Below are 27,381 nucleotides of genomic sequence, written 5' to 3' on the forward strand. Positions count from 1 at the left end.
CTTGCCGGAAGCACTCGATAAAATATCAAGATCTTGGAAAGGTGTGGGGTGTATGCGAAGCCAGCACGGTCTTGGAAGTGTGGACACGTCTGTAAAGAAATTCATTTGATTGAAAAGACGAATGGATATCGCAGAGAAGCCAACACAGCTTGTTATGGTAATGACGCGTAGCGGCTCGTACGCAACAAGCATGTGCAGGCCGTGGTGTTGCTGTGCTGCTACCAATAGGCGGGACTGTGGCTCTTCTGCTGTGTGGTTGTGAGCCGCACAGCTGGAACATGAGCAGAGGGTTGGCGCGCCGTCCAGCTGCGACCTGATGCCTGGGAGCCTCTTGGTACATCACATGCGTATAACTGGGTTTCGGAGCGCGCCGGGAGATGACTTGTGCGCACTGTAGGGTTAATGTGCCGTGAGCAAACACCTGCAGAGCCCCTTCAGAGAGTCGCCTGCGTCAAGTCCGACCGAGTGCGTCTGTTCCGATGAGTTCTTGAGCTTCATAGGCGCCTCTCTCTCTCTCTCTCTCTCTCTCTCTCTCTCTCTCTCTCTCTCTCTCTCTCTCTCTCTCTCTCTCTCTCAGCAGGACCGTGGTGTTCCCACAGCCAAACAGGCGTTTTGAGTTCGGTGCCGCTGGTGATGTAACGCTTCTCATCTCATTGCTCAACTCCACAAACTGTTACCACCGCCGCCTCAGCTCCCAGAGTCCCGGACTCTGGACAGCTCCCGGACTCTTCAAACTCTGAAGGTAAGAAATGTGCCAGAACTTGCATGCTAGCTATTAAGTGAAGCCACTCGAGACATTTTTACGCATGGCGGGTTTCAGATGTCTTTCTTTCTCGTCTGGTCCGCACTTCGCCTACATTTTAGTGTGCGCCTGTTCCGTTTCCCTCCTTGATCACCTGGTATACATGCGTTTAAATGTGTTGGATTGCAAAATAGATAAGATCATGCAAGGACTGGTCTGCTTGCACCATCAGCACAGCAATGTTACAATATCATGTTGACTCATTAGGGAGTCATGGATGGGCTATGTACTTTGTGTTAAAAACAAACAGCTGTTGGGACTTGTAGAAGACATGAGTTGCATCTTAAAGCTGCCAATTACACCTACTAGTTGAACTAATGGATTTAGGGTCACTGCAAATTATTTTCAGGAAGGGCAGCATCACTGAGTGAGCAGAGTAGAGGAGGATGGGGGAACGCCTATTGCTAAAATTAGATTGAGGGAGCGGCAGGGTCTCTAACCTGCTTTGACTCTGGTGAGAATGATGGTAAACAAAAGTCAGTTGGCATGCAAAGTTATCTGGGAAGTGGAGGGGTGGAGAGGGAAGATATACTTTGCTGAGGTGTCCATCAAATGGCAGAAACCTTCAAGACCCCCGGCAGATAATAACCAATAAACATCTGTGTGCTGATGAGGATTGGACACTGGAGGGCACATCCCAGCTCACTGAAAGTCAGCATTGGGCTGCTGAATTAAACAAGCGAAAGGTCAGACTTACCTTGCTCGCTTCCTCCAGTCAGCCCCCTCATTACCTGTTCAGGCTGCAGCTGTCTGACTGCAGTGATTCAAGGTGATTTTCTCCCGCCGCCCTCGAAGCAGCAGGGATTAGGAGGCATCTTTGAGTGCCAGGGGGTTGCTGATTACTTGCTCTGCGATGTGCTTGCTTATACTTCACCCCTGCTTTATCCACGCATGTTTTGATGTCAGAGCAGTGGGATTTTACTTGTAAGCTGTAACTGGCTGCCTCTCTGGACTTTATGAAGTCTTAACAGCTGCAGTTTTTGCAGCCCGTCGCGTCCTTGCGGGAGGCAGAGAAGTCACTTTGGTGTTTTTTTTCTTTTCGATGTGGCTGATTTTGGCCGGAGCTGCATGTTGCTGATTAACAGTTCCTATTTTGAATATTGGACAAACTTGCTTTGTGTGCACTTGTTCATCCAGTTCAGCATCTGATTCAGAGAATGCAAATGTGGCAGCCATCGATGTCAGCCGTCATATGTATGTGACGGCCAAATCTGTCAGCAAAGCACAGATCAATAAAACCATTAGTCCGAAGTCCATTTCATCAGACCGTAGCTTATTTGATCAGCAGTTGCATCAAAGTAACCCATGGTCTCTGTGATATGATGTATGTATGTGAGGTGGTGCTTGACTTGAAAGATATATAGAGCTTTAAAAAGAAAGGATTTCAAGGATTAAAAGTGCCCTCAGCACACTGGTAAAATCAAGTAGAAGAATTTCTTTTTTTTTAAAGCATCTGCATCTCTATTCCTCCTCTCTCTCCTCCACTGCCGCAGTGCAATTACTTCAGGCCTCTGGAGCGGCCACCCTTGATATTTAGCATCACTTCCAGCCACCTCCTCCACCTCAACCTGCAGCAGTGTTGCACTTATCATGAAAGCCAGCCATAATTGGACCAATTGTGCAGGGTTGCTGCTTTATGCCAAAGGACCAACAGCAACACATCTGGGAGGAGGAGGAGGAGGAGGAGGAGAGGAAGGCATCAAACTAAAGCAGAGCAGGGGGACACCGGGGGGGGAAGAGGGGAAACAAAACTCAATCGACACAAGAGAAACAAATCAAGGGAGAAAAAAGATAATTACAGAGAGCAGACAGGAGCAGCAGCTCAGCCAGACATGTGTGCTGGATGTTCGCCATCATTGGGGTGTAATGGTCCAATGCACTTGCCGCCTCTGTCCACTGCCTTCTCTATCTCAACTTCCATCAGCTAACCCTATCTATTCCTCCACAGTCCCTACACTCCTGATTACCTGTGCCAACTTTTCTCACTTTTACCGCTGGGCCACATTCACAGCGAGCATGCAAAACTGGGGAGTGCTTACTCCTTTCCATTATGGTTCTCAGTTACCTGCACCTTAGTCACCTGAGTTTATATGTTTTCTTCTTAGCTGGTGTTGGAAGTGTTTTTTTTCCACAGATTTAAACACCACAAAAGACACTTACTTGGCAGGACAACACTGATCACTAAAATTATGTCAATAAACAATCTAATTGTAGGTGGATGTGACTCTGCTTGATGCCAACAGGGTCACTTTGAAACTTCCTTCAATGGTTCAGTCCAGAAAAATAGTCATCTCTTTCTGTTCCTCCATCACCTCTTCTGCTCCCATGAAAGGGCACAGACCCTGTAAAATCTCAGCATGTCATTATGCACTCTGCGCTCCTCCTCACCTTTAAAGGCATGGCTAGAACGCCGGAGAGAGAGGCGGCAGGAGGACAGTGGGAGCCATAGGAGGGAAAGGTAGCTGTAGAGTGTTGGACCTGAAGAGCTATAAATCAAGCTGTGGCTAGAATTAAATCAGTCAGGGGGGAACCCAGTAGTGGATGAAGCCTGTGGGAGGACGGATCGAAAACTCACTGGCTGCTGTATCTAACATAGTGTAGTCATTACTTCAGGCAGTGAATTAGCTGCGATAGCGATTGCATGGCCGTAATTAGTCAATGTTTCAGTTGACTGGCATCACTCCGTTCTACAGGTGTTAGGCGTGCCTCGCTTTCAGAAAGAGAATTGAAAAATGTTTTTAACGCTTGTGGTATCCTGCACCTGCAATAAAAAAAAAGTGCATTCTTTTTCTCTTTTTTCCTCATTATTTTTGTTTTCATCAGTCTGTTTGCAGTCTGCAATCTCTCACGCTCTTTATCTGAATGTGCATAATGCATTATGTATTATGACAGCAGGAAATTGTGGGGTTTGTGGTCTGCTCGGGGATGCAAGCTGTTTTAGGGAGGAATACATAAACAGGAACTAGTGAGGGCTAACGCTGTTATAAAAGCCTGCAGGGGTAATGAAGAGGCTGGCTGGGTGAATGTGAAACTCTCATAGGTATACACACATGACATGAAACTAGTTCAGAATGACTGTTGCATGAAAGCACAGCTCAGTGAGCACGTCTCTGACAGGCAGGAGGAAACGAAGCAGCTAAACACTGCAAAGAAGAAATTAGTCTCCAAATGTACAGTGTCTGCCCTGTTCTGCAAACCACACACACATTTCTTATAATACCCCTGAACTGTGAAAATGGAAGGATACAGCACCACTTGGTGCTGCTTTTCATGGGTGGAGGTTTTCCTGCAGCTGCACAGCCCTTACATCTATGTTTCTGCATGGAGGGTGGGCCTTTTGGTGCGTCCGGGCAGTGGAGTTGAAGCTTGCTCTTAAAGAAATAGTTTAACATGTTGGGAAATATACTTATTCGCTTTTCTTGCCGAGAGTTAGATGAGAAGATTGATACCACCCTTTTATGAAACTATAAAGCCAGCAGCTGGTTAACTGAATTTAGCATAAAGACTGGAAACAGGTTTGCAAGGTAACCAGTGGAGACTCCAGGAAGTTACTGGTCTGAAGTCAAAAATAGTATTTAGCACTTGGTTTCTGTATTGCATGAACACACATGATGAACTGGTGACCTTTAGAGGTGCAGGTAGGCAGATTTTCAATGAAGCAAATGCGGAAATACCTTAAACCTGCATACTTTCAACTGGCCAGCAGGAGGCAACTCCTCTGGTTACAAAAAGTAAGTCTGATTGTATAGAAGTCTATGAGAAAATGACCTTACATCTCACTTAATTTATTACCTCAGTAAACATTGTAAACACGAGTTTATGGTCTCAATCACTAGTTTCAAGTCTTCTTTAATACAGTATGATGTGTTTAGTAAATTATGGTTCCATTCAGATAAAAGCTGTCTGTGTTTTCCTCTTAGAACTTTAACTCTTTCACAGAGTGTTTTCAGTTCATTCAAGTTAATTGTAACATTGTGGTTGCCTGAAAATGTCTTGTTCAGCATTCGGTTGTACTTAGCTCCACCCACTTCTGGTTCCAAAAAACAAGATGGCGACAACCAAAATGACGAACTCAAGGCTTCAAATGGCAGTCCGCAAACCAATGGGTGACGTCACGGTGACTATGTCCACTTCTAATATACAGCCTGTGATGTTACCCCTTGTCTTTATGCTAAGCTAACTGACTGCTGGCTCCAGCTACATATTTACTGTACAAGCATACAGTGGTTTTAATCTTCTCATCTAGCAATTGGCAGGAATGCAAGTAAGCGTATTTCCCAAAAATGTTCAACTAATGCTTTAATTTTTGGGAGTAGAAATCGTCCAGCAAATCATACAGTTTTCTATAAATCATGCTGTTTCCATAAATCTGATATCTGGTAAATGCATTCTTCTTGCAAACACAATATTTGATTTATGTCAGTCATTGCATGGAATTAGTTTCGCCCCAGATGAAACACTCAACAGGAAGTGTGTTTCCTGACATCAGCATTGCAGCGGCCAGGGTGTTCCCCCCCGAGAAACAAACTGTAATATTCTTCTGCAAAAAATGATGTATCACATATGCTCTTTGACACAGCTTGCCATGTGGCCTCAGCGTTCACTCATCACAACATGAGAATGAAGTTGTGTAATAGCTCAGAGTAAGGAAAACCCCCAAATGTAGATTAAAAAACACTTTATCTAAGAATAAAGAGTATTCATTAGAAAAACGCACTGCATATGTAATTGCTTTTTACAATCACAAGTGTGGACTTGCACATACAGTCGCCACATTTCACACACGCATACCAACACACCCTTCCGGTATTTGTTATGAAGCAAACTTTCACATCTGGTAAAAGGACAGAAGTTTGAGCAGGAAGCTTCATAACAAAGCAGTAAAAACAATGTGACACAATGATATATTGTTGCGTTTGGGGTCGGGGAGGAAGATATTATAGCAGCACATGGCAGTGCCCTTTCTTGTCTCACACATTACACTTTTCATTTGAAGTCAGAAAGTTGAGATGTGAGATATGAGAGTGTGCCAGATGTGGAACAGGATGCATGACTTTTTTTTGTTTTGGAGGACATAATAAAACATTACACTCAAGCAGCTGCTATGTCCCACGAGCACATTGTGAAATATGCATATTTCTCTTCTTCTTCTTCTCTTATTTCAACGTTATGAAATAGTGCTGCTTGCACTCTTCACATATATTAGTTTTGCGTTTGAGGCAGTTTCACGTTGAATTTTCTCTTCATTACTACCCCTCCCTATTTGATATCTTTCCCTCTTTATCCAACAATCTCTTTCACTTTTGACTGGGCTGAAGCGAGGTCGAGTACGCTCTCATCCTGCCTCCCACTCTCTCTCTTTATCTCCCATTCCTCCCTCCGCCTGCCTACCCCCCTCCGTCCCTAAGGAGCAACTGTAGCTGCTAATCTCAGTTTGCAGCCGGTGAGCCCCCACCGGTGTGGCATTCTGCGTGTCCAGGGAAAAGGAAACGTTTCCCTTCCTGCTTTCAGTACCCTGCAGTCTGTAAATAGAGCCTGTCACCAGCCGCTCTGTAGGACCCTATGAAGAACTATATCCGTCCCATCATGCGACACTCTTCCTTCACAACTTCCTGAAACAAACTAGTGGGTGTTGGGCAAGAGATAAGGGTGCTGTGTGTATAACATGAAGAAGTGGTGTTTTTTTGCAATCTTGTAATTCTATTCACATGGACTCATAAGGACATATGAGCTAAAGCTCTGAAGTGCAAATTATGCACTTTGGAAACTGGGGTCAAAGTTAAAGTCAATAAAATACCATATTCACTTGAGACATCAGTTATTTTATATAGTTACATATTAACAAGTTTTTATACTTTTACACTGTGCCACCGAGTTTAATTTGTTGTTTAAAATCTAGAGCGAAAGCATTTCTAGTGGAAGCATTCTGACAGGATGGAAAATTGACCCTTAGTGCCACTCACAGATAAAGTGATGGTAAAATCCGTGGAACAATATAAAATGGGGCAACAACAGCAGATATTAGACAGATAAGAGGAAAAAAAAACTCCTCTGTGATAAGACACAAAGAGGATCATGGGAAATGTGGTCTTCGTTTTTAGAAACATGAGCACCAGCAATACTACTGATGTGAGAAAAAGTCTCCTATCAGAATCAATATCACAGTTTGATGTAGATATAGATATAGATGAATACCATGACATGCTAAATGCTATGTAAATGTACGGAAATGGATGTTCAGTACAATCACCATTTTAGTGTTATTATTATAATACAATAATATCATGTTATATTATAATATAACACAGAATGCCTTCTGTGTTGAGTCTGCATGTTCTCCCAGTGTCAGCGTGGGTTCTCTCCGGTTTCTCCAGGTTCCTCCAAAGACATGCAACTTAGGTTAATTGAAGACTTGCCTGTAGGTGTGAATGTGAGTGTGAATGGTCTCTTTATATCAGCCCTGTGATAGTCTGGCAACCTGTCCAGGGTGTACCCTGCCTTCGCCAACGTCAGCTGGGATCGGCTCCATCCACCCCCACGACCCTGATCAATATACAGGTTAAAGATAATGGATGGATGGATTATAATTAGTGCTGGGCAAGTTAACGCGTTATTATTGCGTTAACGCATTCATTAATTAATGCCGACAATTATTTTATAGCGCGTTAACGCATTTTTTAATTTTTAATTTATTTTGAAAGGTCATTGCTCACTGGCAGCAGTGGAGGAATGGAGACTACTGGACATGGCTGCGGTAAAGTCAGCAGACACTCAGATCTCCGTGGTCAACTCAGCAGACACTTACACTTTAGTGCACCTATATGCTGAAATTCACGGTAAACGCATTTAAACGGATCGGGAGCGAGTGAAGGACTTTGAAAGTTAGCGGAAAGATTAACTTGAGACAACATCCGGTTTCTTCAGACGAACATCCGGTTTTCAGAATAAGATGCCAACAAAGTATGAATTATATTCACATTAAGTATAAAACATGCTGCATCTCGTGAGTTAAAGGGAAAATACACCTAAATTGTGGGTAAAGTGTCTTTATTCTTTGATCGCTGGGTAACCATCATCACCTCGGAGTTAAAGCATTATTATTATTGATGAACAGTAGAGCTGCATTCACATGCTCTGACTGTCATGAAGACAGACATTTTTGCTGAAACGTGCTGAAACATTTTATTCCTGTTTCACAGCAGTGGAACGTTTCACATACAGTCACACACTGAGCACAGATAGTGAAGAGATAGAACTGCTACTGTGTAAAGGGAATACTGCTGTTAAAACCTTATTTGTTTAAAGTGTTTACAAACCAAATGTTATTGATTGCGATTAATCGCAAAAAATCCATGCGATTAATCGCGATTAAAAATTGTAATCGTTGCCCAGCACTAATTATAATACATAATGTATCAAACCAAACCATTAATAACTAATTTGTTGTTGATGAATAATTTAAATGATAAAAATAGCAACTACACTATAATTTGTAATATGATCATATAAAATATATAAACTAAATAATTACAACTTGCTCATAATTTTGGCAGCATTTCATTTCTAAAATGGAATCCCATTCTACAGATGCCAAAGTATTGCAACTGGTTTGACCATAATATATATAGAAGTTTTAACAAGACTAGCGGTTCCGTGAGGCTGTGCTTGGGCCCAGCGGTGCATTTGAGCTAAATGCTTACATCTGCATGCTAACGCAATCACAGTGACAATGCTATCATGCTGATGTTTAGCAGGTAATATGTTTATCATGTACACCATCTTATCTTATTTAGTATTTTGTGTGCGTAGAAACAGCTGTTTCCTCTCTCTCTCTGTTGATACATACAACTTAAGCAGCTGAAACAATATTGTGTGGCTCATTTTAAGTACACATTTTGAGAAAAAAAACATGGATACATTTCATTCTGTTATTCATAAAACATTTTTAAAAATTATTATTATATCAGACAAGTTACCCGGGCCACTACCCCCCCCCCCCCCCGGGCACCCAGCTTCACTGGTCTATGTTAGATGTTTCCTAAAGACCAAAGTAGGTCCATCACTGACCAGCCAACCAAGACATCCCTAGAGCACTGCCTTAAATGTGACTAAATGCTGGAGATAGAACCTTTAAACATGTTTGTGTGGGGCAGAATGTACAGACTGTGTGTGTTTTTCAGTGTCTGTCTAATAGCTAATTAGAGTGAATCAATGTGTCCCTATTTTGTAGCTCAAAATATATACTCAATCTAGTATTTAAAGGTGCTGAATTACAAATTCAGAGCATGTCTTTGATTGAGGGATTGCCTCCGCACATAGATTGTATATAAGAAGTGGACGTACCTTTGGGTTGTGGACTGTGCATTTGAAGGATTTTGGCCATCACCATCTTGTTTTTTTTGCAACCAGTGAATGGAAGTGACCATATTTGGACAGCAGATGGGTGACACTGGTTGCGACCTGTCAATCACAAGGTAGCCACTCCTTAAAGCATACCCTGCTTTATGGTCTATTTTACTCTAAATGGGACCATCATTAACTAAATGAACATTCAAGTGAGATCATTTTCTCCGGAGAGTGGGCGTCCGTGACGAAAATGTAGGTCGGGACGGCGTTATCAGCGGTAACCGAGCAGAGCGGCCACGATTAGATAGCTAGTGGAGCACAGGTTAAGAAGCTCGAATTACAACACACTGAGTGTGACTTTATCCTCTGCTCAGGTATTACTCCACTTATTACTCCACTATATTTGCTGCTATATTAATGCTCTGAATTTGGAATTTGGCACTGTAGTGTAGCTGAAACAATAAATTTGAAGAGTATTCGAGTTTTTCATGTTGTTTTATGGCTATAATACCGAGAGTTAAAAGGACAGCAGTGAGAAGGGGTCTTTCTGTGTTAAGCCAGAAGACGTGACATTTTCAATGCCCACTAAACCAGCAGCACACTACAGATTCCGCACGGTCAGGATTGACCAGGCACCCGTCAACTTCCCCTTTATCCCTGCTGTGCCCCGGCCTACCCCTAATCTGCCTGATCGATGGCCCTGGATCGTCGTCACCAGGCAACCGAGGATGACACCAAAGCTCTCACAGTGTGTGCGACCTAATCAATCTACCGCCTCCTGGAAGTATAAACACACATCAGTAATCATGTGGGGGAAATACTTAAATAATCGCAGGAAAAGCAGAAGGGGGACGGCTGTATGTTCCCCTGAAAGCACAGAGAGAATTGTTCTCTGGGTCGTAACAAAGAGCTCCAGTCAGTGGGATGATGAATGGATAGCAAGATGGTATCATCATCAAGACGGGCACAGCCTGTGCCGCAGTGCCAGACCAGGCTCTATTTAGAGCAGGTCTACCCTTTGTTTTGTTCAGTGTTACGGCCTGTTCGGACGGATACAATCGGTCTTTGCATCTGCAGAGAAAGTAACATCCTCGGCTCTTGAGGACAGACTGAACTGAACGGTAAAAGATCTCCACTTTGTCACGGAGAAATCCATTTCAGCCCAGATCTATATGACTCTCGTTAATAATGGCTCTTGTTGTGTGGCAATAAAGGACTCAAGGCCACTTTCCTTCTGATTATATTCATGAGATTTGAGCAGTGGTGTCTGGATGTCACAGGTCTTGGATGTTTTTTTCTTTTTTTTCTTTGAGGTGTCAGACTATGGCTCCGACGTATTTCCTGCAGTGACCTTAGCATCCTCACAGGAACTTTCATGTCTATCTATAGCAACATCACATAATTTTGATTGTGGTCCGGCAGTCTGCCATATAAGCCGTTATCTCTCCGTGATCTGACCACGTCCTTTTAGAAAGGCACAGATTTGAAGATCGCAATTTCACTCTTTCCTCATTATCATAAGGACTTTCACTCACTCACTCTCACATCGCTGAAGCTTTAGGGTTGCACTTCCTCCTCTTTCTCTCTCCCCTGCAGAAATGTGTGTTTGCATGCGTGTAGCTGAGACAGCTCGTGAAGCCTGTAATTGAGTGTGTCCGCCCACCGCGTTGCAGCAGTGGAAGGCTTCATTGTGTCAGGCACAATAGACACATACACATACTCATCACCCTCTGCAACAGAACCACAACATTGAAGAGCCATTAGCAGAAGCAGCCGCGGGGGGTCACTTTGTCGCAACCTCGGCATTACCTTCACGCTTCATCATCAGCAATGTACCAAAATTATCCAGCGGCTTTCTTTATCTCCTATTTTACCACCAGATTGAGCCGTAAACTGTATAGCAGATAGGATTAGTGCATTTTACTTCTTCACACACAATAAACACGTCCAAGGTAACAGCAAACACAATAAAAAGATTCCCACAGGTTGCCATACTTGCCTCGGTAAAAACATGTATTTTGTGCATGTGTGTCGTGTGTAGAGGTGTGTGGAGGTGTGTGGAGGTGTGTAGAGGTGTGTGCTGTGAAAGTGACGGGGCAGTATGGATGTTGTTGCCATGGTTCCCTGCTGCGAGGACTTGTTCAATCGCCCAAGAAAATTTCTTTCTTAATAACTTATTTCTGCAACACATGCGTGATGGAGCAAAATTGTCACTGTGCATTTTCAATGTCAAGCATGTCAGGGACAGATAATAAATTGTGGTTTCCTGTCGATTGTGGCTCTCTATCAGTTTTTTCTGGAGAAGCCACACTGCGGTCAAAGCAGGCTGAGCTGTCTGTCATATTCTGCTATCACAATCACCTTATTTGTATGTTGAGTTTGTATCGGTGTAAGATGTTAGCCTTGCCTATCTCAGTGTGTGAATGTAAATTAGAAGTCAGACGTCGTGGAAGACCAACATGAATAATTATATCACTTAAACTCAAACTGCCAGTCAATATTTTAGACGGTATTTTTGAAGATTTTACTATTTGCGGTGAAAATAAGTCTTAAGATGCTTTACTTGAGTAAAAGTAGCAGTACCACAGTGTAAAAAAACACTCAATTACAAGTAAATGTAGACCCACTCTCATCACTGATACTATGTGACCAAACTGTGGAAACACAGTGTGTGTTTTAAGTATCTGGGACAAACTCATTTTGACAGACAATGTTGTTTTTATATGTAAGAAAGCTGGTCAGACACTGTTTTCAATTAGGAGACTTAAGGGGGTTGGTGTATGTCCTGAAGTTGTAGAAGGAGCGTATGTTAGAGAGCACCCTTTTCTAAATATCTGTGTCACTTCACTGTAGTAAATAGAAACAAGCTGACTAGGATTGTTAAGACAGCTAGGAAGATATGAGGCCGCCACCAAAAGCCATTACATGACCTCTTTGTTCTGTTTTATGCTCTATTCTAAGATTGTACTTATCAATCAATATTTATCTGTAATGTACTGAGTTAGCATTGAACACATAGTCCTTCTTCAGATATCTCCTGATAAGTCATCTTATCTTAAGTCTATATGTCAGAACTGTCAATTCTATTGTGTATTGCTGCTAGTGTTAACGCAAGGGACCCAAAGAGGGATTGCTTTTGTAATCCCTTCTCAGTTATCGTATTGGCTCCTGTATCAACAATACTCAGCCAAGACAATTATTTTTTTGCTCCTTCAAGTGGTTTTAGTTTAGGTTTTGCAGATTGACATTTTGAATTTGTTGGGTCAAATCGAACCATCATATCAGCAGGGGATGATGACATTGACCGGCAGACATCCCCGTTAATATAGCAGCTTGAGCGTAAACAGTAATTGATCCTCTCGCTCACTGCAGTGTGGAGCGGTATGCAAAACAAATGACCACACAACTATTTCAAACATGCGGCGATGGCCACTGTAAATCTGATTTCCTCTCTCTTTATACAGCAATTACTCTCTCTTTGCTCCCCTTTGATCCTTTCATCTTCTTCTGTGTTCAGAGAGAGGAAACGAGAGTCAAACCAGCGAGAGAAAGAGAACGGAGGGGGTAAAAGAAAACGAGAAAGGAACGATGGAGTCCATATTGTCGGAGCAGTCGGCCGCAGTGGACGAGCTGGTGGAAGCGTGCATCCAAGCCTTCGGTGGGTTATTTGAACACTCTCAATAAAACTTGTTAATTGTTAAATTATATTTTACAAATTTTATTTGGAATCTATGTATGGTGTTGAGTAAATGTGTGATCAGACAATGACTCACACACTGACCAACATAGATGCACACTAATAGACAGCATCTGAGTATATCCTCTTGATAATGAGTGACGTCCTATTTTCTTCTTCTTCTAGATGAGAGGGGCACTTTGAAGGATGTTTCCTTAGTCCGCATGTTTCTCATGATGCACCCATGGTATATCCCTTCAACCGACATGGCTAAGAAGCTGGTGCTCAAGTATCCTTTGTTACACCTTTGTTTTCTGCTACCTTGGACATGTATCTGTGAGATCTTAATGAGATTTAAGAGAGAGTATTCCGAGTCTGAAAAGGGAAATTTGCAGCAAAGTTTCACCTTGACTTTGAGATAAGATCTCAAGAGGAGAGCTGCACTGCTGAGCGCCGAACAAGAATATGTCACCTTGTCAAGTAATAAACCGTTATCTTATTCTTTAACAGCTGCTTGTGCTATTCCTTTCTGACCTTTAGTCTGATGATTTTATATATGGGTTTGTGAGTTTATATTGACTGTACTCACTTTTTATCATCACATAAAGCAGCTAACGTGTTGAAAGGTCCTAAACTCAGTGTCACATTATTGTGCAGAAACAAGCATATCCCTCCCCTTCCAGTACTTTTCATCATCGGTCTGTCTTTTCATCCCTTTCTTCTGCCTTCCAGGTACTGGATCTCTGAGTTTCCAGCAGAGTTCAATCTGAGCCCGGAGCTGGCGGACCAGATCAAAGACTTTAAAGACCTCCTGACCACCGAGGGCAACGAGAGCCAGAGCCAGCTCATTGACCTCACCAGCGTGTGAGTGATTTGGTTGTTGAAAGCTGTGCGTGCTGTTGACAATGTGAATGAATGTCTCGGTCTGTGGGTGTTTATGTCAGCATGCCCTTTTATTGCCTGTTCTCAGAATTTGCTGAGCTGTGCTACGCTGGGTCAGTGACTTCTCCTTTTCTCATAAAAAGCCAAACCTCAATTTTTCCCTAAACCTAACCAAGTAGGTTTGTTGCCTAAACCCAAGGAAATGTCTGGCGGAACGCCCAGAAGGAAAACCTCTACCATGTGCATTTTTCTTGGTGACCTCTACTTCCCTTCAGTGTTGGCTTTGTGGAGCAGATTTTTGATCTATTGCAGCTGAGGGAATGTCCTTCCAGAAATAAATTCTGCAATTGTAGAAAAGTTTGATCCAAAAGACCTAAGAGAGCACTTTTCCTAAGATATTCTTTATCGTCCCTCCCAGGCCATCATATAAATGGAAGAGGCAGGTGACTCAACGTGTCCCGTCAGTGTCCAAAAAGAGGAAAATGTCCCTGCTGTTTGACCACCTTGATTCCTGTGAACTGGCTGAACACCTGACCTACCTGGAGTACAAATCCTTCTGCAAGATCCTGGTCAGTTTGCCCGCAGTCTGTGGTGAAGCTGTGTATCGACTGTGATGTTTACAGCTCTTAAATTCTTAATTCTTAGTAATGTCACATGCGGCAGGCTCGTTGCTTAGCAATAGTGGTTAAGATCTGCTTTTACTGGCAGTAATTATATTTATTTTGAGGAAACATTTTGGGAAGCAAAGTTGATGACTGGGTATGTGCTAATTTTAATGGTAGATGCTTTTAGATAATTTATTCAAGTGTGATGGTGTTGGTGGCACGGTGGGGGCAGCGGTGGTGATTTGTCTTTCTTTCTCTTCTAAAAGAGATTCTGGCTCAATATGAAACAAAATGAGCCATAAATAAAAATATAAAGCATCTAGCCTACTGGTCTAAATGTGCAGAAATAATACTTTTCTCTATTTGGACTAACTGAAAACAAATCAGTTTTTTTTATATTTCCCTGATTAAAGATTGGCTTAATCAGTCAGAGTGTCAGTCAGTTGGCTGCTTTGTTATCCATGTTGTTCATTTCAAGGAGCAGTCCAACATTTGGTAACAATTACAAAGGTAAAAAATCTTTTTGATAAAAGCACATAGCTCCTTGTAAAATTAATTGTTTGTTTTACACTTTTCTGTCTGTACAGATACAACAAACACAATATGACGTGTTAATTAGTGAGCTTTAGAGGGACTGGATGGTGGATTTTGTTACTTGTGGACAGCTGTCTCCCCCTTTCCAGCTTTGATGCTAAGTTAAGCTAAGCTAACCAGCTGCTGGCTCCAGCTGCATATTTACCATACAGACATGGAAGTGGTATTAATCTTCTAATCTACACCTTGTGAGGAAAGCAAATAAGCATATTACCCAAAATGTCAAACGATGCCTATAAAGCGGCACTCCAGTGATTTAGTGTTGCACTTCCAAAGCTGGGGGACATACAGGAGACATTTTCAAAAATAATTGTCATATTCAAAGCGTCAACACTGAAATATCCTGTCTTTTAGTTTGAAGTATAGGTCCAGGCCAAAAGTACTGGATTCTACATTTCCCAAAATGCAACTCAATAGTGCCTTTTGTTAGACCTTTCCTGTTAGACCATTCTGAGGACACAGTTGTCAAGATTTACAGATATATTGGGATGTAAGCATGCAATTTGTTTTAAATAAATGAAATGAAATGTGTAATGCTACTCACCTCTTTTAGTTTCAGGACTACCACAGCTTTGTGATGCATGGCTGCACAGTGGACAACCCCATCCTGGAGCGCTTCATCACCCTTTTCAACAGCGTCTCCCAGTGGATCCAGCTCATGGTGCTCAGCAAGCCCACCGCCCCGCAGAGAGCCGCCGTCATCTCCCACTTCATCAGAGTGGCACAGGTCTGTCCGCGGGGCCCATTAAGGCTGTTTACTGCAGGGGTTTTAAACAGAGCTGGAGGGAGCAGGGTCCATGTAGAAGCAGACTGATGGGAGATCATTTCCTGTAGCCACAGAGAAAGAGGAGAGAAAGTTGTAAAAAGGTGAATTACAGATTGAACAGTGAGTTGTGGAGAGGTTAAAAGTCACGGTGAATTCTTGATGACTTGCTCACATACACAAAGATGCCATCAGAACCCATTCAGTGGCGCAAATTATGAGAAAAAAGTGAATTTAATTTGAAAAGGTTTTCGAGGTATTAGCATGTTAAGATGCGTACTGAGAGCTCTTTAAGATAATGCTGCTGTCAAGGGAAAGCATCTCCAGGAATTAAGAAAGACTTGTTTTAGCTGGGTAATGATGCATTGTAGGCATTATCCAAAGGCTTTGATGAGCCTAAGGGCCTAAGGAAAATGTTTACAATCGGACAATAAAATATAATAACCCCCAGAAGAAAATGAGTTATTTGCTGCAAAGAATAGAAACAAAAATGAAGACAATTCATTATACAGTATGTATACTTGCTGTTGGTTAGAAATAATTAAATGATGCATCCTACAATCTGTGGACATTGTATGCAGGTGGCATGACTCAGTAATATTTAATGAGTAATATTTGCAGGTTCACTATTTATTATTGTGTGTTAGCGTGCTACCATTTGCTAATTAGCACAAAATGTTTCGCATGTAGTTTAGTCCCTAAAAACATTTTTTTACCAATTTTTTTGTAATTTATACCTGATGATGGCGCTACATTAAAAGTCAGAAGATGACCAAAGTTGTTATAATTCATCCTTAGAGCGGCATGAATGTGTGTACCAGTTGTGGCAGTCGAGACATAACACAACATACTAAAATCGTCATTCTGCTGGAATAGATAGTGGATCACTAAATGCAGTAGGATTCATCCTCTTGGAACTATGAATGTCTGTACAAAATGTTGCGCTAATGTGTCCAGTAGATACACGGATATTTTATAGGATAATTGAACGCCGCGAACAATGCTGTTGGAAATTATCAGTCAACAGGATTCATCCTCTTGGGATTTTGAATATCTGCACCAACGTTCTGGGAAATCCATCCAGTAGTTGTCCTTTTGTATTTCATGTAAACACCAAAGATTTCAATCTGAGAGGAAAAGTCAAGGGATTATCAAAGCCAGGGTTCATCTTCATGGGATCATGAATGAATGAAAATGTCATGTCTGTCCAATATTCATTGAGATATTCTACTATAGTGTTGGCCGAATTGCTGTCCCTTCAAATTCAATAGATTATAATCCTAAATGAAAGTTAAGCTATCCTTCATCTGTCCATATATCCACATACGTAGCTCCTCATTTCTGTGCTTATCGACTGAAATCATGAAAATGGCTCTAATCTTAATCTGGTCCCTCCCCGCCAATTCCAAAAAGTTCCAAGATGGCTGCCTTATATGGTCCTCTGCCCATGTGTCTTGAGACTATGTTATCCTTTCACTACAGAAACATCCCTTTAAAAGCCGTCCTGGGCTTCACTGTAATTGACACCGTTTCAGTCTGATTTTATCATTTGCCAGATGGACTGGGTTCTTCCTCTATCGCTTCAGTCGACCATAGAAAGTGCAGAAAAATCATTTTCCTCCTAAAGGCCGGCAGTGCTTATGTGGATGCATCCTCATTACTTATTGCTAGTCTACTCCTAGAGTGTTACCCATTTTCCATCTATCCTGCTTTTCAGCTGCAGAACAAACTTCTCTCTCATAATCTATTCAGCGGGGTCTCAGTAGGGTTCAACACCTCCTTCTGTCTCAATACAGCAGCACTCCAACATGTCAGCAGAGCTCTTGTCCCTCACTCTTGTCCCTCACTCTTGTCCCTCACTCTTGTCCCTCACTCTTGTCCCTCACTCTTGTCCCTCACTCTTGTCCCTCACTCTTGTCTCACCCTGCTCGATTTTGAACACTTGGACTCTTTCCAGTGCTTTGACAGTGTATTGGTGAAGACAGATGCTGATTGTGACCAGCTTTGATGTGTGGGATGAATGTCAGATCAGCTGCTGACGGCCTGTGAATTACATCTACGGGCTCCCACCTCCTGGTCAAATTATTGAGATCACCTCTGTCAGCGCCCCGAATCATCTCTGTGTATTTTTGGCATCTTTCAGATTTATTCTAAGTAGTTCAATAATAATTAGCAGATGTTAGCATGCAAACATGCTTAAGTATCCAAATTAGTATGAGTGCAAACGCCTGTGCTTGCACTTAAGGGTCCCGGTTTGGAGGTTTGAAATATGGTCGCACTAGGCTGGCATGGCTGTAGACTCTGAGTCTTGTAACAAGAAGGCTTTTTTAATTTAATTTTTTCTTTGTCCATGCATCACATGTTCATATTTATAACTTTTCACATCCTAAACTGCCAGTTTAAACAGTGGCTAGTGTGTTCACATAATGATGACCAGTGTTCCCCACTTTGAATGTAAAGCCCAGAGGTCAGTTGGGTCTCTGTCATTCATACTGAATGGGTGAACACATTTGGGTATGCATGAGACAGACAGACCGTCCCAGCTGGCAATCCTGTTGTTAATTCGCTGCCAATTTACAAATGGTATTCAGAAATGTAGCCCAGTGTGAGAACACGCAGGGATAAATATTATGGTCTAGCTGATTACAAGTGTATTCAAAGTGGCATGGACATACTTGACATTTCTCAAAGCTTCCCTCAGGGTGCGCCGGTTGTGTCCTATTTCAGCTTCCTGGTGGGAGCGCATTACAAATGACTCATGTTCATTCGTTTTTCTTTCGACTGCACAGACTTGCGTTATGATTTAAAATGCAAAAACGTCCCTTTCGCGCTCATTAGAAAGCTCCATTCCAATTTATTTCACAATATATTCTGGGTGTAGGCATCTGTGCCTTCTGGCTTTGATAAATAGCCACATCAACACATCGGCTCTGTGATAACAATTAGATGACAAGAGGATGCATCCATCTGCCAAACCTTTTCATACACACAGCGTTTATTCCACACCCAGTGGAAAGTCCCGGCATGTTGACAATGAAACCTTTCTCAGGCCTCGCCGACGGTCACATGCACGTACAGCTTAACCGTACCCTGCGAATGGTGGGCTGCCTTCCACACTGCTTTGCCAATTGATTTCAAAGGGTGTTTGAGCTGAATCAAATGATCCCCTCTGGCAGCCCTCCCACACAGCTGTGACCCCATTGATTTTCGGTGAGATGCCACGCAGGCTGAAGGGCAGCGGGGAGCCCTGCGGAGTGCCATTCACAAAGTATTAGCTTAGGGTTGACAAAAGCAAGTTAGAGCCTTCAGTAATATGTTGGTATACACAATACCTCAGGTTATGTGTGGATGTGCATGTGAGCTGCTGAAGACTAGAATCTAACTTAAAGCTTTTATATTTCACTCTGACTCCTTATGCTGTAAATCTGTTTTGACCTGTGTCGCCTTCTCTCTCCTTAAGATCCTTTTTGGCAGCGGCTTACACATTCATTCACGGCCTCCTATTTCACCCTCACCCTCAGAATCCTCCCTCTCGTCCACAGAAGCTGCTGCAGTTGCAGAACTTCAACACGCTGATGGCTGTTGTGGGCGGCCTCAGCAACAGCTCCATCTCTCGTCTCAAAGACACGCAGGCCCACATCAGCGCCGAGACCAACAAGGTGCCGTCCTCCCGAACATCACTGATCTCTTTCTGGCACCCACAGCCAAACACTACCGGGCAAATTCAATGTTCACTGCATGCTGATGATTCCGTAATCCACATCTCCTCTGTGTGAGCTGCCAAGCTCCCTATCTGTGCCCATTACTCCTACACAGTGGCTTTTCAGAGTTATGAATTTGAGCCATATAACTGGAAAGTTACAGTCTCGTCCGTTATGTAAGTCTATCTGGAGCAAAAGTTTTCCAGAATGTTTTTGATTTCTATAAAGAAATCTCTCTTGAGACAGGCTTTCTGTTTGCTGCCAACTATCATCTTATCCCTCCAATTCCATCCCCATGCTTTCACTCAACCTGCAGGTTTTCAACAACCTCATTGAACTGGTGACGTCGTGTGGGAACTACATTCAATACCGCAAGCGCTTCTCCGAGTGCTCGGGCTTCCGATTCCCCATCCTCGGCGTGCACCTGAAAGACCTGATAGCCGTGCACGTGGCACTGCCGGACTGGGCCGACAAAGAGAAAACGCGGGTCAACCTGGCGAAGACCCAACAGCTGTACGCCATCCTTCAAGAGCTGGCGCTGATCCAGATCACACCGCCTCACGTCGACGCCAACACAGACCTGCTCAACCTGCTTACGGTGAGTGCAAAGAGTGGACAGAATGTGTAAGTACAGCATCCGGGACGTCTGGCCTGAATTAAAGATGTGCCCCCGAAGAACAGCTTGTATCAGGTGCTGCGAGTCTGTTATTCCTCATGAAGTGCAGAATTTGAAAGCATTCATTAACCACCCAGACAGCAGTGAAGTAGGAGGAAAAACTTTGAGAAGGACGAAACACGTTGTGTCCAGCCAGTGTCACACATCTGTTTGATGCACAGAATTTGTTCTGCTGAGATTTGATTGGCTCGTTGTCAGACAGACTGTAGCCAGCTGGGACAGAAATCTGTGTACAGAAAAAGGCCAGAGATTATATGTAACCAAAGCGTTCAAAACATGAACCTTCAAGCTCACAGCATTTAGTTGTTTTCAACGGGTCCACAGTGGTTTATGTTGATCATCATTGATATTCAATTCAATCAATAAACACTTTCTTAAAGAGGTACTCCATAGCCTCTTTCATTTAAATGTCTACCTCTTTCAAAACCCTACATCGGCAGTTTGTAATGCAGGCTTTCTGTCTGACGGTGAGGTACAGTGGCTGTGGACAAGGCAGCATCAAACCTAATAAAATCAATATCAGTTGAAGTGTTTGCTATATTTAAAATATTTTTGTCACAGGGCATGATGAGGACTCAAGCGCAGACAGTCAGATGCAGTGAGAAAAAGGGTTTTTAATGAAATACGAACACACAGGGAATCCAAGGACGAGACAAGAGACGAGGGGGCAAATCCAGCAGGACAGGCAGATGTGGGAAACCGGGAGCAGGACAAGACAAACAGGCGGGGACAAGACAAACAATGACCTGCAGTGAGTGACTGAGAGACAGGGATTTATAAGGTGACTTGAACAGGTGAGGAGAGTTGTGCTGATGAGGGAGAGCTTGATTACTGATCAGGGACAGGTGAAGGGAGTTTGACTGGTGCTGAGGGAGTGGCTGAGTTAGACTGGTGCTGAGGGAGTGACGCAAACAAAGACACAGAACACACAAGGCAAAGCCTGATCGTGACAATTTTTATCGCTTTACCTTGTCGTCAGACAGCCCTTTCCGACGAGGAACTGAAGCTGTTATCTTTGCTCACTTCAGAGCCACAAGGCGGCTCCATTGACAAAAACAATAAATTTACCTCTCAGACCACAGAGTTGTTGGTCTACCGCTGCCTTCAACGGTTAGCTTGTTTGTGTTACTGTGTGACTATCGGATCCGAACTAACGTCCGCAGCAGTTCATTGCTAAGCTTCTGTGCCGATAGTTCAATCTGTTTCTCCAAACTGGGAGCGTGCCAACCACCATTTAAGTTGCTGTAGGTAATACGCTGACTATGGATAAGGATATGCATTTATAACATGTACCAACGTCATCGTGAGGAAACCTATGTCAGGTCACGTGCCAAAACTTTTTTAGAGGGGTTGGGACAATTGTGATGCTAAAACATATGTAAAATTTGAATGCTCGTATTTGAATATATGAGGGACCCTACTGTGAAGCTACAGTACAGAATGATATAAAAACCTTACAAAAATAATGGACCCACCCTTGAAGTAAAAAAAACTGCATTTACTTCTACATCTTTGGTTGACTGCTGTAACTCTGTTATCTGGTTGCTTAGTCCCACTTTTTTAGACTTTTATCCAGGACAAAGAGTGACGAACCCCCCCGAAGCATCTCTTTATTGAACTTTACTTTTTTACATCTCTTTATTGAACTTTTTGTTAACCTGGACTGAAACCTGGTGTCTGTTCCTGTATCCTGATTAAAGATTACGGGGCTTTTGCTGTCAAAGCATGTTGGCTTTAAAATGACCTAAAAGAGGACTTCAGAGGAATCCCTATCTCCTTCCATAGACTTAAATTTGATGTCTTGGCTGATGAAACATCGCTCTCTCCCTCTCCTTATGTTACACTTTTTGTTTATATTACACCCCTATCAATCACTAAACACCAACAATAAGTAATGGAAACCTCCACCAGTAAAAGTGAAATTATGTGGGAAAGGCATAATGGGACAATTCATACCACTAGCATAAAGAAAATGATCCTTTTCATATTTTGAGTGAGTTATCCATGTGTGTGCAACTTATGTTAGATGAGAGCTTTTAAACTGGGAACCGTGAGTGAGACTGATCTCAGGTTTGTTGCTGCCTGCACTGCCTGAAACTGTGGTGGTGTTTTTTGCACATCACACTACACCCCTCAGTATGTTTTGGCAGATGCAGATAAGAGTTTCCTGAATTTGAGGAGCTGTCTGTATTTAAACAGTCCCAAGAGATTAATCACTCAGGTGTCTGTGTGAGATAGCAGCTGGCTCAACTTTTTTTCTGTGGAAATGAAAGAAAACAACTTGACAGGTTTTGGAGCTGAGAGGCACCAGGGAAGTTTGCTGGACAGAGTCGATACCCAATTATCTTATGCCAGTGCTTATTGGAGTTGATCTATCTTGAGTCCGAGGGAAGGAGAGCGGAGGGCGAGGTGACGGAAAGAAAGTCAATAAATCCTTTTACAAATAATCTCCGCACAGGCATGCCTGCAAACCACTCAGGTTTAAAATACTACTTCCCTCCTTTTTGAGTAATACTCATCAGCCTTTCAAATGGAAACGATTGTATTAAATCATCCTAGATGTTTTGCACAAGTTCCAGTTAACCTTCTCTTTTGAAATACTGTAAGCTGAATCAGAAGGCCAAACAAGAAGAAATGCATTTTTCCTTCCGCTGAATCAGAAGGCCAAGTCAATAAAACCCAGGAAACACATTTATAGCAGGTGCATAGCTCTGAGGAAAAGAAAAGAAACTGAGGCCAATAATGGATGCGGTAGACCTGCGGCGGTCGGCTGCAACATGTTAGCTGGAGCAAAACATAGATGCTGCTCTCTCACCTGTTGCCATAGTGGCTGTGTTAGTGTGAAAGTAGGTAACAATTCACATAATGAGCAGGTCAGCGTGTGAGAAGGCATTTGTGTTAAATACCTAGCGAATATAGAGGTGTGGAAACTGATATATGCGGTTGGACTACACCTCTACAATGCTGCTTTACCTGAAATCTGTGCAGAATTGTATTTATCTTGTGGTGGAGATGAATGCTGGGAGTGAGGAGAGGCTTATTGAAACTTTCTACAACAGTTCTAGACACTTTTCTGATGGGGACCATATAAAAAATACTGTATGTTCATATATGTATGTATTTGACGTTCATTCTTGATGACACATAACAAAATAGTCTGAGCTCACTTACAAGCTTTTAGAGCTTTCAAACACATTGTACGTCCTTCATCATTCTGATCAACTCTTAAGTGTGGTACTTAGGCCAAGTGATGGCGGTCATATATGGAGGAGACTTTCTGAAACCCCGTCTTGCTCAAGGATTGAGGAATGACTTTACACCTCCTGAAAATATTGGTTTGGTTACCTCAATTGGTTTAAAGAAATACTTTACACCAAATGTATTTTGTATATCAGTTGCTCGCCCCCTGGAGGCATGCAAGAAGAAAACATGAGGTGTGATACAAATGGTCATTTTGGGGTTGAAATATTCCTTCAACTCCTCTTGTTGTAGCTATGTAGAAGTGTACTTCAGGGTGTGTCAGTATAACGTGGCATCACTGGTGGTACTGAGTACCCCCCAAGGCTTATATGGCGGTTCAACATACAGTGACAAAGTCAAATATGGAGGGTTATTTAAAGACAAAAAATGTCACACCGGCTCCTCATGTTCTGTTCTGTGCAGGTGTCTCTGGACCAGTACCACACAGAGGAGGAGATCTACCAGATGTCTCTACAGAGAGAACCTCGCAAGCCAGCGGTGAGCAGCACACCGGACGGTCACAATTTATTGCTCATTAGAATTTATTTCTCCTCCTTTGATCCACTGTTGTAACCCTTGACTACACAGCAGCTGTGTTTTCTTTGTAAGATGACAGGTTCTGCCCCTTTGCCCCCCCCCCCCCCCGGGCTGACACTAATGTCGCCGTCTTTGGTTTCTCATCGGTTGTAGCAGAACTCCAGCACTGCCCCAGCGCCCGACCCCAAGCCCACCATGGTCGACGAGTGGGCTGTGTCGGTGAAGCCCAACGCCGACCCGACGGTCATCAAGAAACACATAGAGAAGATGGTGGAGGTGAGTTTCTCAGCCCCTCTCTCAGTGCTGATTGTCGCCCGAGGGACACTGTTGTTGTCCTCTCCACCAACATCTCGACATAACTGCAAAGTGCTCTTTGCTCTTTGGCCAAATGGTTAGTAATCTCTTACCATGACGACTAAGACTGGGAGGCTCATTTGAAAACCCTGTAACTCCTTCTGTGGTGATGTTTATATAGTTCCTTGTGGGTTGAGGATCCTTTAAAGAAAAGCTATGGGTCAATTTATATAATGCATGGATGCACATTAGGATCCCTTTTCTCTCTATTGTTTTTTTTATTTTTGGCCAGTTAATAGTTTTGAGGCAAAAATCTAATGAGCAGAGAGTGATGGAACTGTGGATGTGGTGACAGCATATAATATAAGTCATAAACATTTAGCTATCGAGGCTTTAGACTTTCAAATGTCTATTTTTGTGCATAAGACAGAAGAATTTTTGTATTGTGGTGGTGACATTAGCTAAACTGCTAACTTGCAGGGTAACTGACATGATGATTCAGTTCATAGAGTTCATGAAAATTATTTTCATGGGCTACTGTTACATTATGTTTTAGCGAGTCACAGATAAACATTTCAATGGTTTTGGTTAACAATGAGGAATATAAAGTATTTGGTGGTTCCTGGTTGTGGACCAATTATACTTGTTTAAAAACAGGCTTGATCTATGTGTTAATGCAAATGGCCTTCTCCAGAGCCAGTGTTTTGTTTGTCCGTTCTGGGCTACTGTAGAAACTTGGTGGCCGGCTCCCTGAAGAGGACCTGCTATGCATGTAGAAATGAACGACTCTTTCAAGGGTAACAAAAACACAACAATTCTTAGCTTCATTAAGTATTAATATTATTTATGTCATAATGCATTTCTGCAAATAGATCCCCCTACAGTAAATGCTACTGTTGCTTTTATAGTGAAAAATATATATTTAACATTTACACTACCAAAATCGCACACACAAAATGGCAACGTTCCTAAGTCAAGCTCCTCAAAGCCATTAGAATTTGGCAAACCGAGCACAGAAAAGAAAAAAAGTACCTTTACTGTCCCACCCTATAATGATCTAACCTGGGGGAGTCACACGTCAGGATCTCAGTGACGCTGAAGCAGAATTCACACTAAAACTAAACTTCACAACCCTCGTGTTCACAGTCGGTCTTCAAGAACTTCGACTCGGATGGCGACGGCCACATCTCCAGGGATGAATTTGAAGCGATCAGGAACAACTTCCCATACCTCAGCAAGTTTGGTGAACTGGACAAGAACCAGTGAGCATTTTCCAGCTTTATTCACCGTTGTGAAATCCATGCAGTTTACCAACCGGCACCGTCTCACCTGGATTTGTTTTCTCACACAGAGACGGGAAGATCAGCAGAGAGGAGATGATAGACTACTTTATGAAAGCCAGCTCTCTGCTAAACTGCAAGATGGGTTTCATCCACACTTTTACGGAGGCCACCTACGTCAAGCCCACGTTCTGCGAGCACTGCGCCGGCTTTGTGAGTAAACACCCACGACTCTATTGTTATCTTCTTCTGTGCTTGAGTATTACCTCACTTATAACTGCAGTCGGTCCAAAAATTACACAATATAAGCTATGTGCCGTTTCAGAATCAGCTTTATGATTTATAAATCCTTCAGGCTCCTGCCAAGGTCAAATATTGAGCTTTTGTTTTTTCTAAATGCGTCGATTTCTTCATTGACCCAATCAACGGCACATGTCATACTTTGTAAAAAGAGGACAACGGTCAGTTGCGCTCACCCCGCCGTTCCACAGCCATGTGGCCGTATCTGCACTTTGTTATTTGTGTCGGCAATCATGTGCGGCAGCCCCATCCCTCAGAGGTTTCTCCGGTCAGGTCGGGGCGATGCCAATTGCCTTGAGCTGCAGCCACATGCTGCTGAAGTTGCATTCTGGGAAATATGAGAGGAAGGTAATTGGGCAAGATGATAACCCTCCTCTGTGGCACTGTTACATCTATGTGTGTGTGTGTGTGTGTCCTCTGGCCCTTAACATTCCCCCAAAACCCCCAAGGAGCTCTCTGTTATTTAGACACAGACAGTGAGTCAGCACTCGGGTGTAATGAGAACAGGAACAGGGCTCTCATATTGAGCTGCAAACACTGAGATGGCATCCCATTCATTTGCGTTGAATGCATATAAAGAGACGCTAGAGAGAGAGCGCTCCAAAGAGAAGCACGCCATAGATTATATTTTCATTAGCACTCAAAGGAGCACACATTCAGACCCACGCTTTCTCTAGTAGTAGGGAAGCTCTAGTATTTTCAAACCATCATGAGGGGAAACTCCGAATAGAGAGCAGGGAAAGATAAGGACCCCGGCAGCGTGCTTCTTCCTTTGAATGTGTGTCTGTGTGTGTGTGTGTGTGTGTGTGTGTGTGTATGGGGCAGAGGTAGATACACTAGCCACTTCCTCTTCTGCCTGCTTTGTGCTTTCCTCTTGGCTCCTGTGCAAAAACAATATAAAAGAAAAAAAAGATAAAGCGCTGTACTCGCCAAGCCGGTAAACACTGCAGAGTTCACTCACCTCCAGTGTCTCACATGGATCTTCATAATCTTATGCTGTTCTGCCTGCAGCCCCCTTTGCCCTTACATCTTAATTAATTGCACACAGATGCGTTTTGCTAAATGCACAAATCCAGAAGACACATCACAGTGTGTGAGGGGGTTTTGCATCTCAGGAGAATACAGCAAGTTTTTAGCTGGAGGCTCAGAGCATCATTCTTGTTTTGTTTATGAAATGCTTCCTTTTTTACAACACAAAAACTGAACAAACAGACATACATTGTAAAGCCAAACAAAACAAAACATACCGCGCAGGAGAAGCGCAAATTCGCATGAATCCGTATGATGAAATGTCCACAAGTGGATTGAGGAACAGAAACAGTCTGACAGTCAGGGATTAGCTCTATGCTGTATATGTCGCTGTACAAGTGGAGAATGTCATCTCAGAAACTCTTGAGCTTGGGGCAAGACCAATAAAGATGACCAGGGGCAGTCCCCTTAACCCCGACTCACACTCATCACAGGTGGCAGAGAAAGAGGGAAAGATTCTGTTGAGCTTGGTCTTCGAAAAGTGCAACTGAGTCAAAGTTTAGCGCTGACAGAACATGCTTTCATCATATCTAACCCTGTCGCCCATAACTCATCCGAAATCCCCTCACCTGTATCCTTAATCCGTGCTTCTTTAATGGAGAAAAGGGGTTGCATGAGGGAAAAGACCAGCCAACTGTGAAATTAAGTGTTTGAAT

The 27,381-nt window shown here is 42.9% G+C and overlaps 1 protein-coding gene across 3 annotated transcripts in view; it reads left to right on the forward strand.

Moving 5' to 3' along the window:
* Positions 1 to 294: 294 nt before the first annotated feature.
* Positions 295 to 27,381, forward strand: part of LOC142946033 (RAS guanyl-releasing protein 2-like) — a 37,144-nt gene continuing 10,057 nt past the window's right edge. Inside the window, exons 1-13 of one of the 3 annotated variants that reach the window (XM_076087030.1) lie at positions 295 to 742; positions 12,666 to 12,806; positions 13,011 to 13,113; positions 13,248 to 13,304; positions 13,557 to 13,688; positions 14,125 to 14,275; positions 15,459 to 15,632; positions 19,211 to 19,327; positions 19,686 to 19,967; positions 23,709 to 23,783; positions 23,979 to 24,098; positions 25,263 to 25,378; positions 25,468 to 25,609. In XM_076087030.1, coding sequence (XP_075943145.1) covers positions 12,737 to 12,806; positions 13,011 to 13,113; positions 13,248 to 13,304; positions 13,557 to 13,688; positions 14,125 to 14,275; positions 15,459 to 15,632; positions 19,211 to 19,327; positions 19,686 to 19,967; positions 23,709 to 23,783; positions 23,979 to 24,098; positions 25,263 to 25,378; positions 25,468 to 25,609 — 1,539 coding nt within the window. In that variant the 5' untranslated portion in view covers positions 295 to 742; positions 12,666 to 12,736. Of the gene's footprint in view, positions 743 to 1,338; positions 1,572 to 12,665; positions 12,807 to 13,010; positions 13,114 to 13,247; positions 13,305 to 13,556; positions 13,689 to 14,124; positions 14,276 to 15,458; positions 15,633 to 19,210; positions 19,328 to 19,685; positions 19,968 to 23,708; positions 23,784 to 23,975; positions 24,099 to 25,262; positions 25,379 to 25,467; positions 25,610 to 27,381 lie in introns of those variants that run through there. The other 2 variants (XM_076087028.1, XM_076087029.1) reach the window with 2 other exon arrangements.

This window comes from Anarhichas minor, unplaced genomic scaffold, assembly GCF_050575085.1.
Source record: "Anarhichas minor isolate MPS153535 unplaced genomic scaffold, ASM5057508v1 ptg000009l, whole genome shotgun sequence".
Lineage (NCBI taxonomy): Eukaryota > Metazoa > Chordata > Actinopteri > Perciformes > Anarhichadidae > Anarhichas > Anarhichas minor.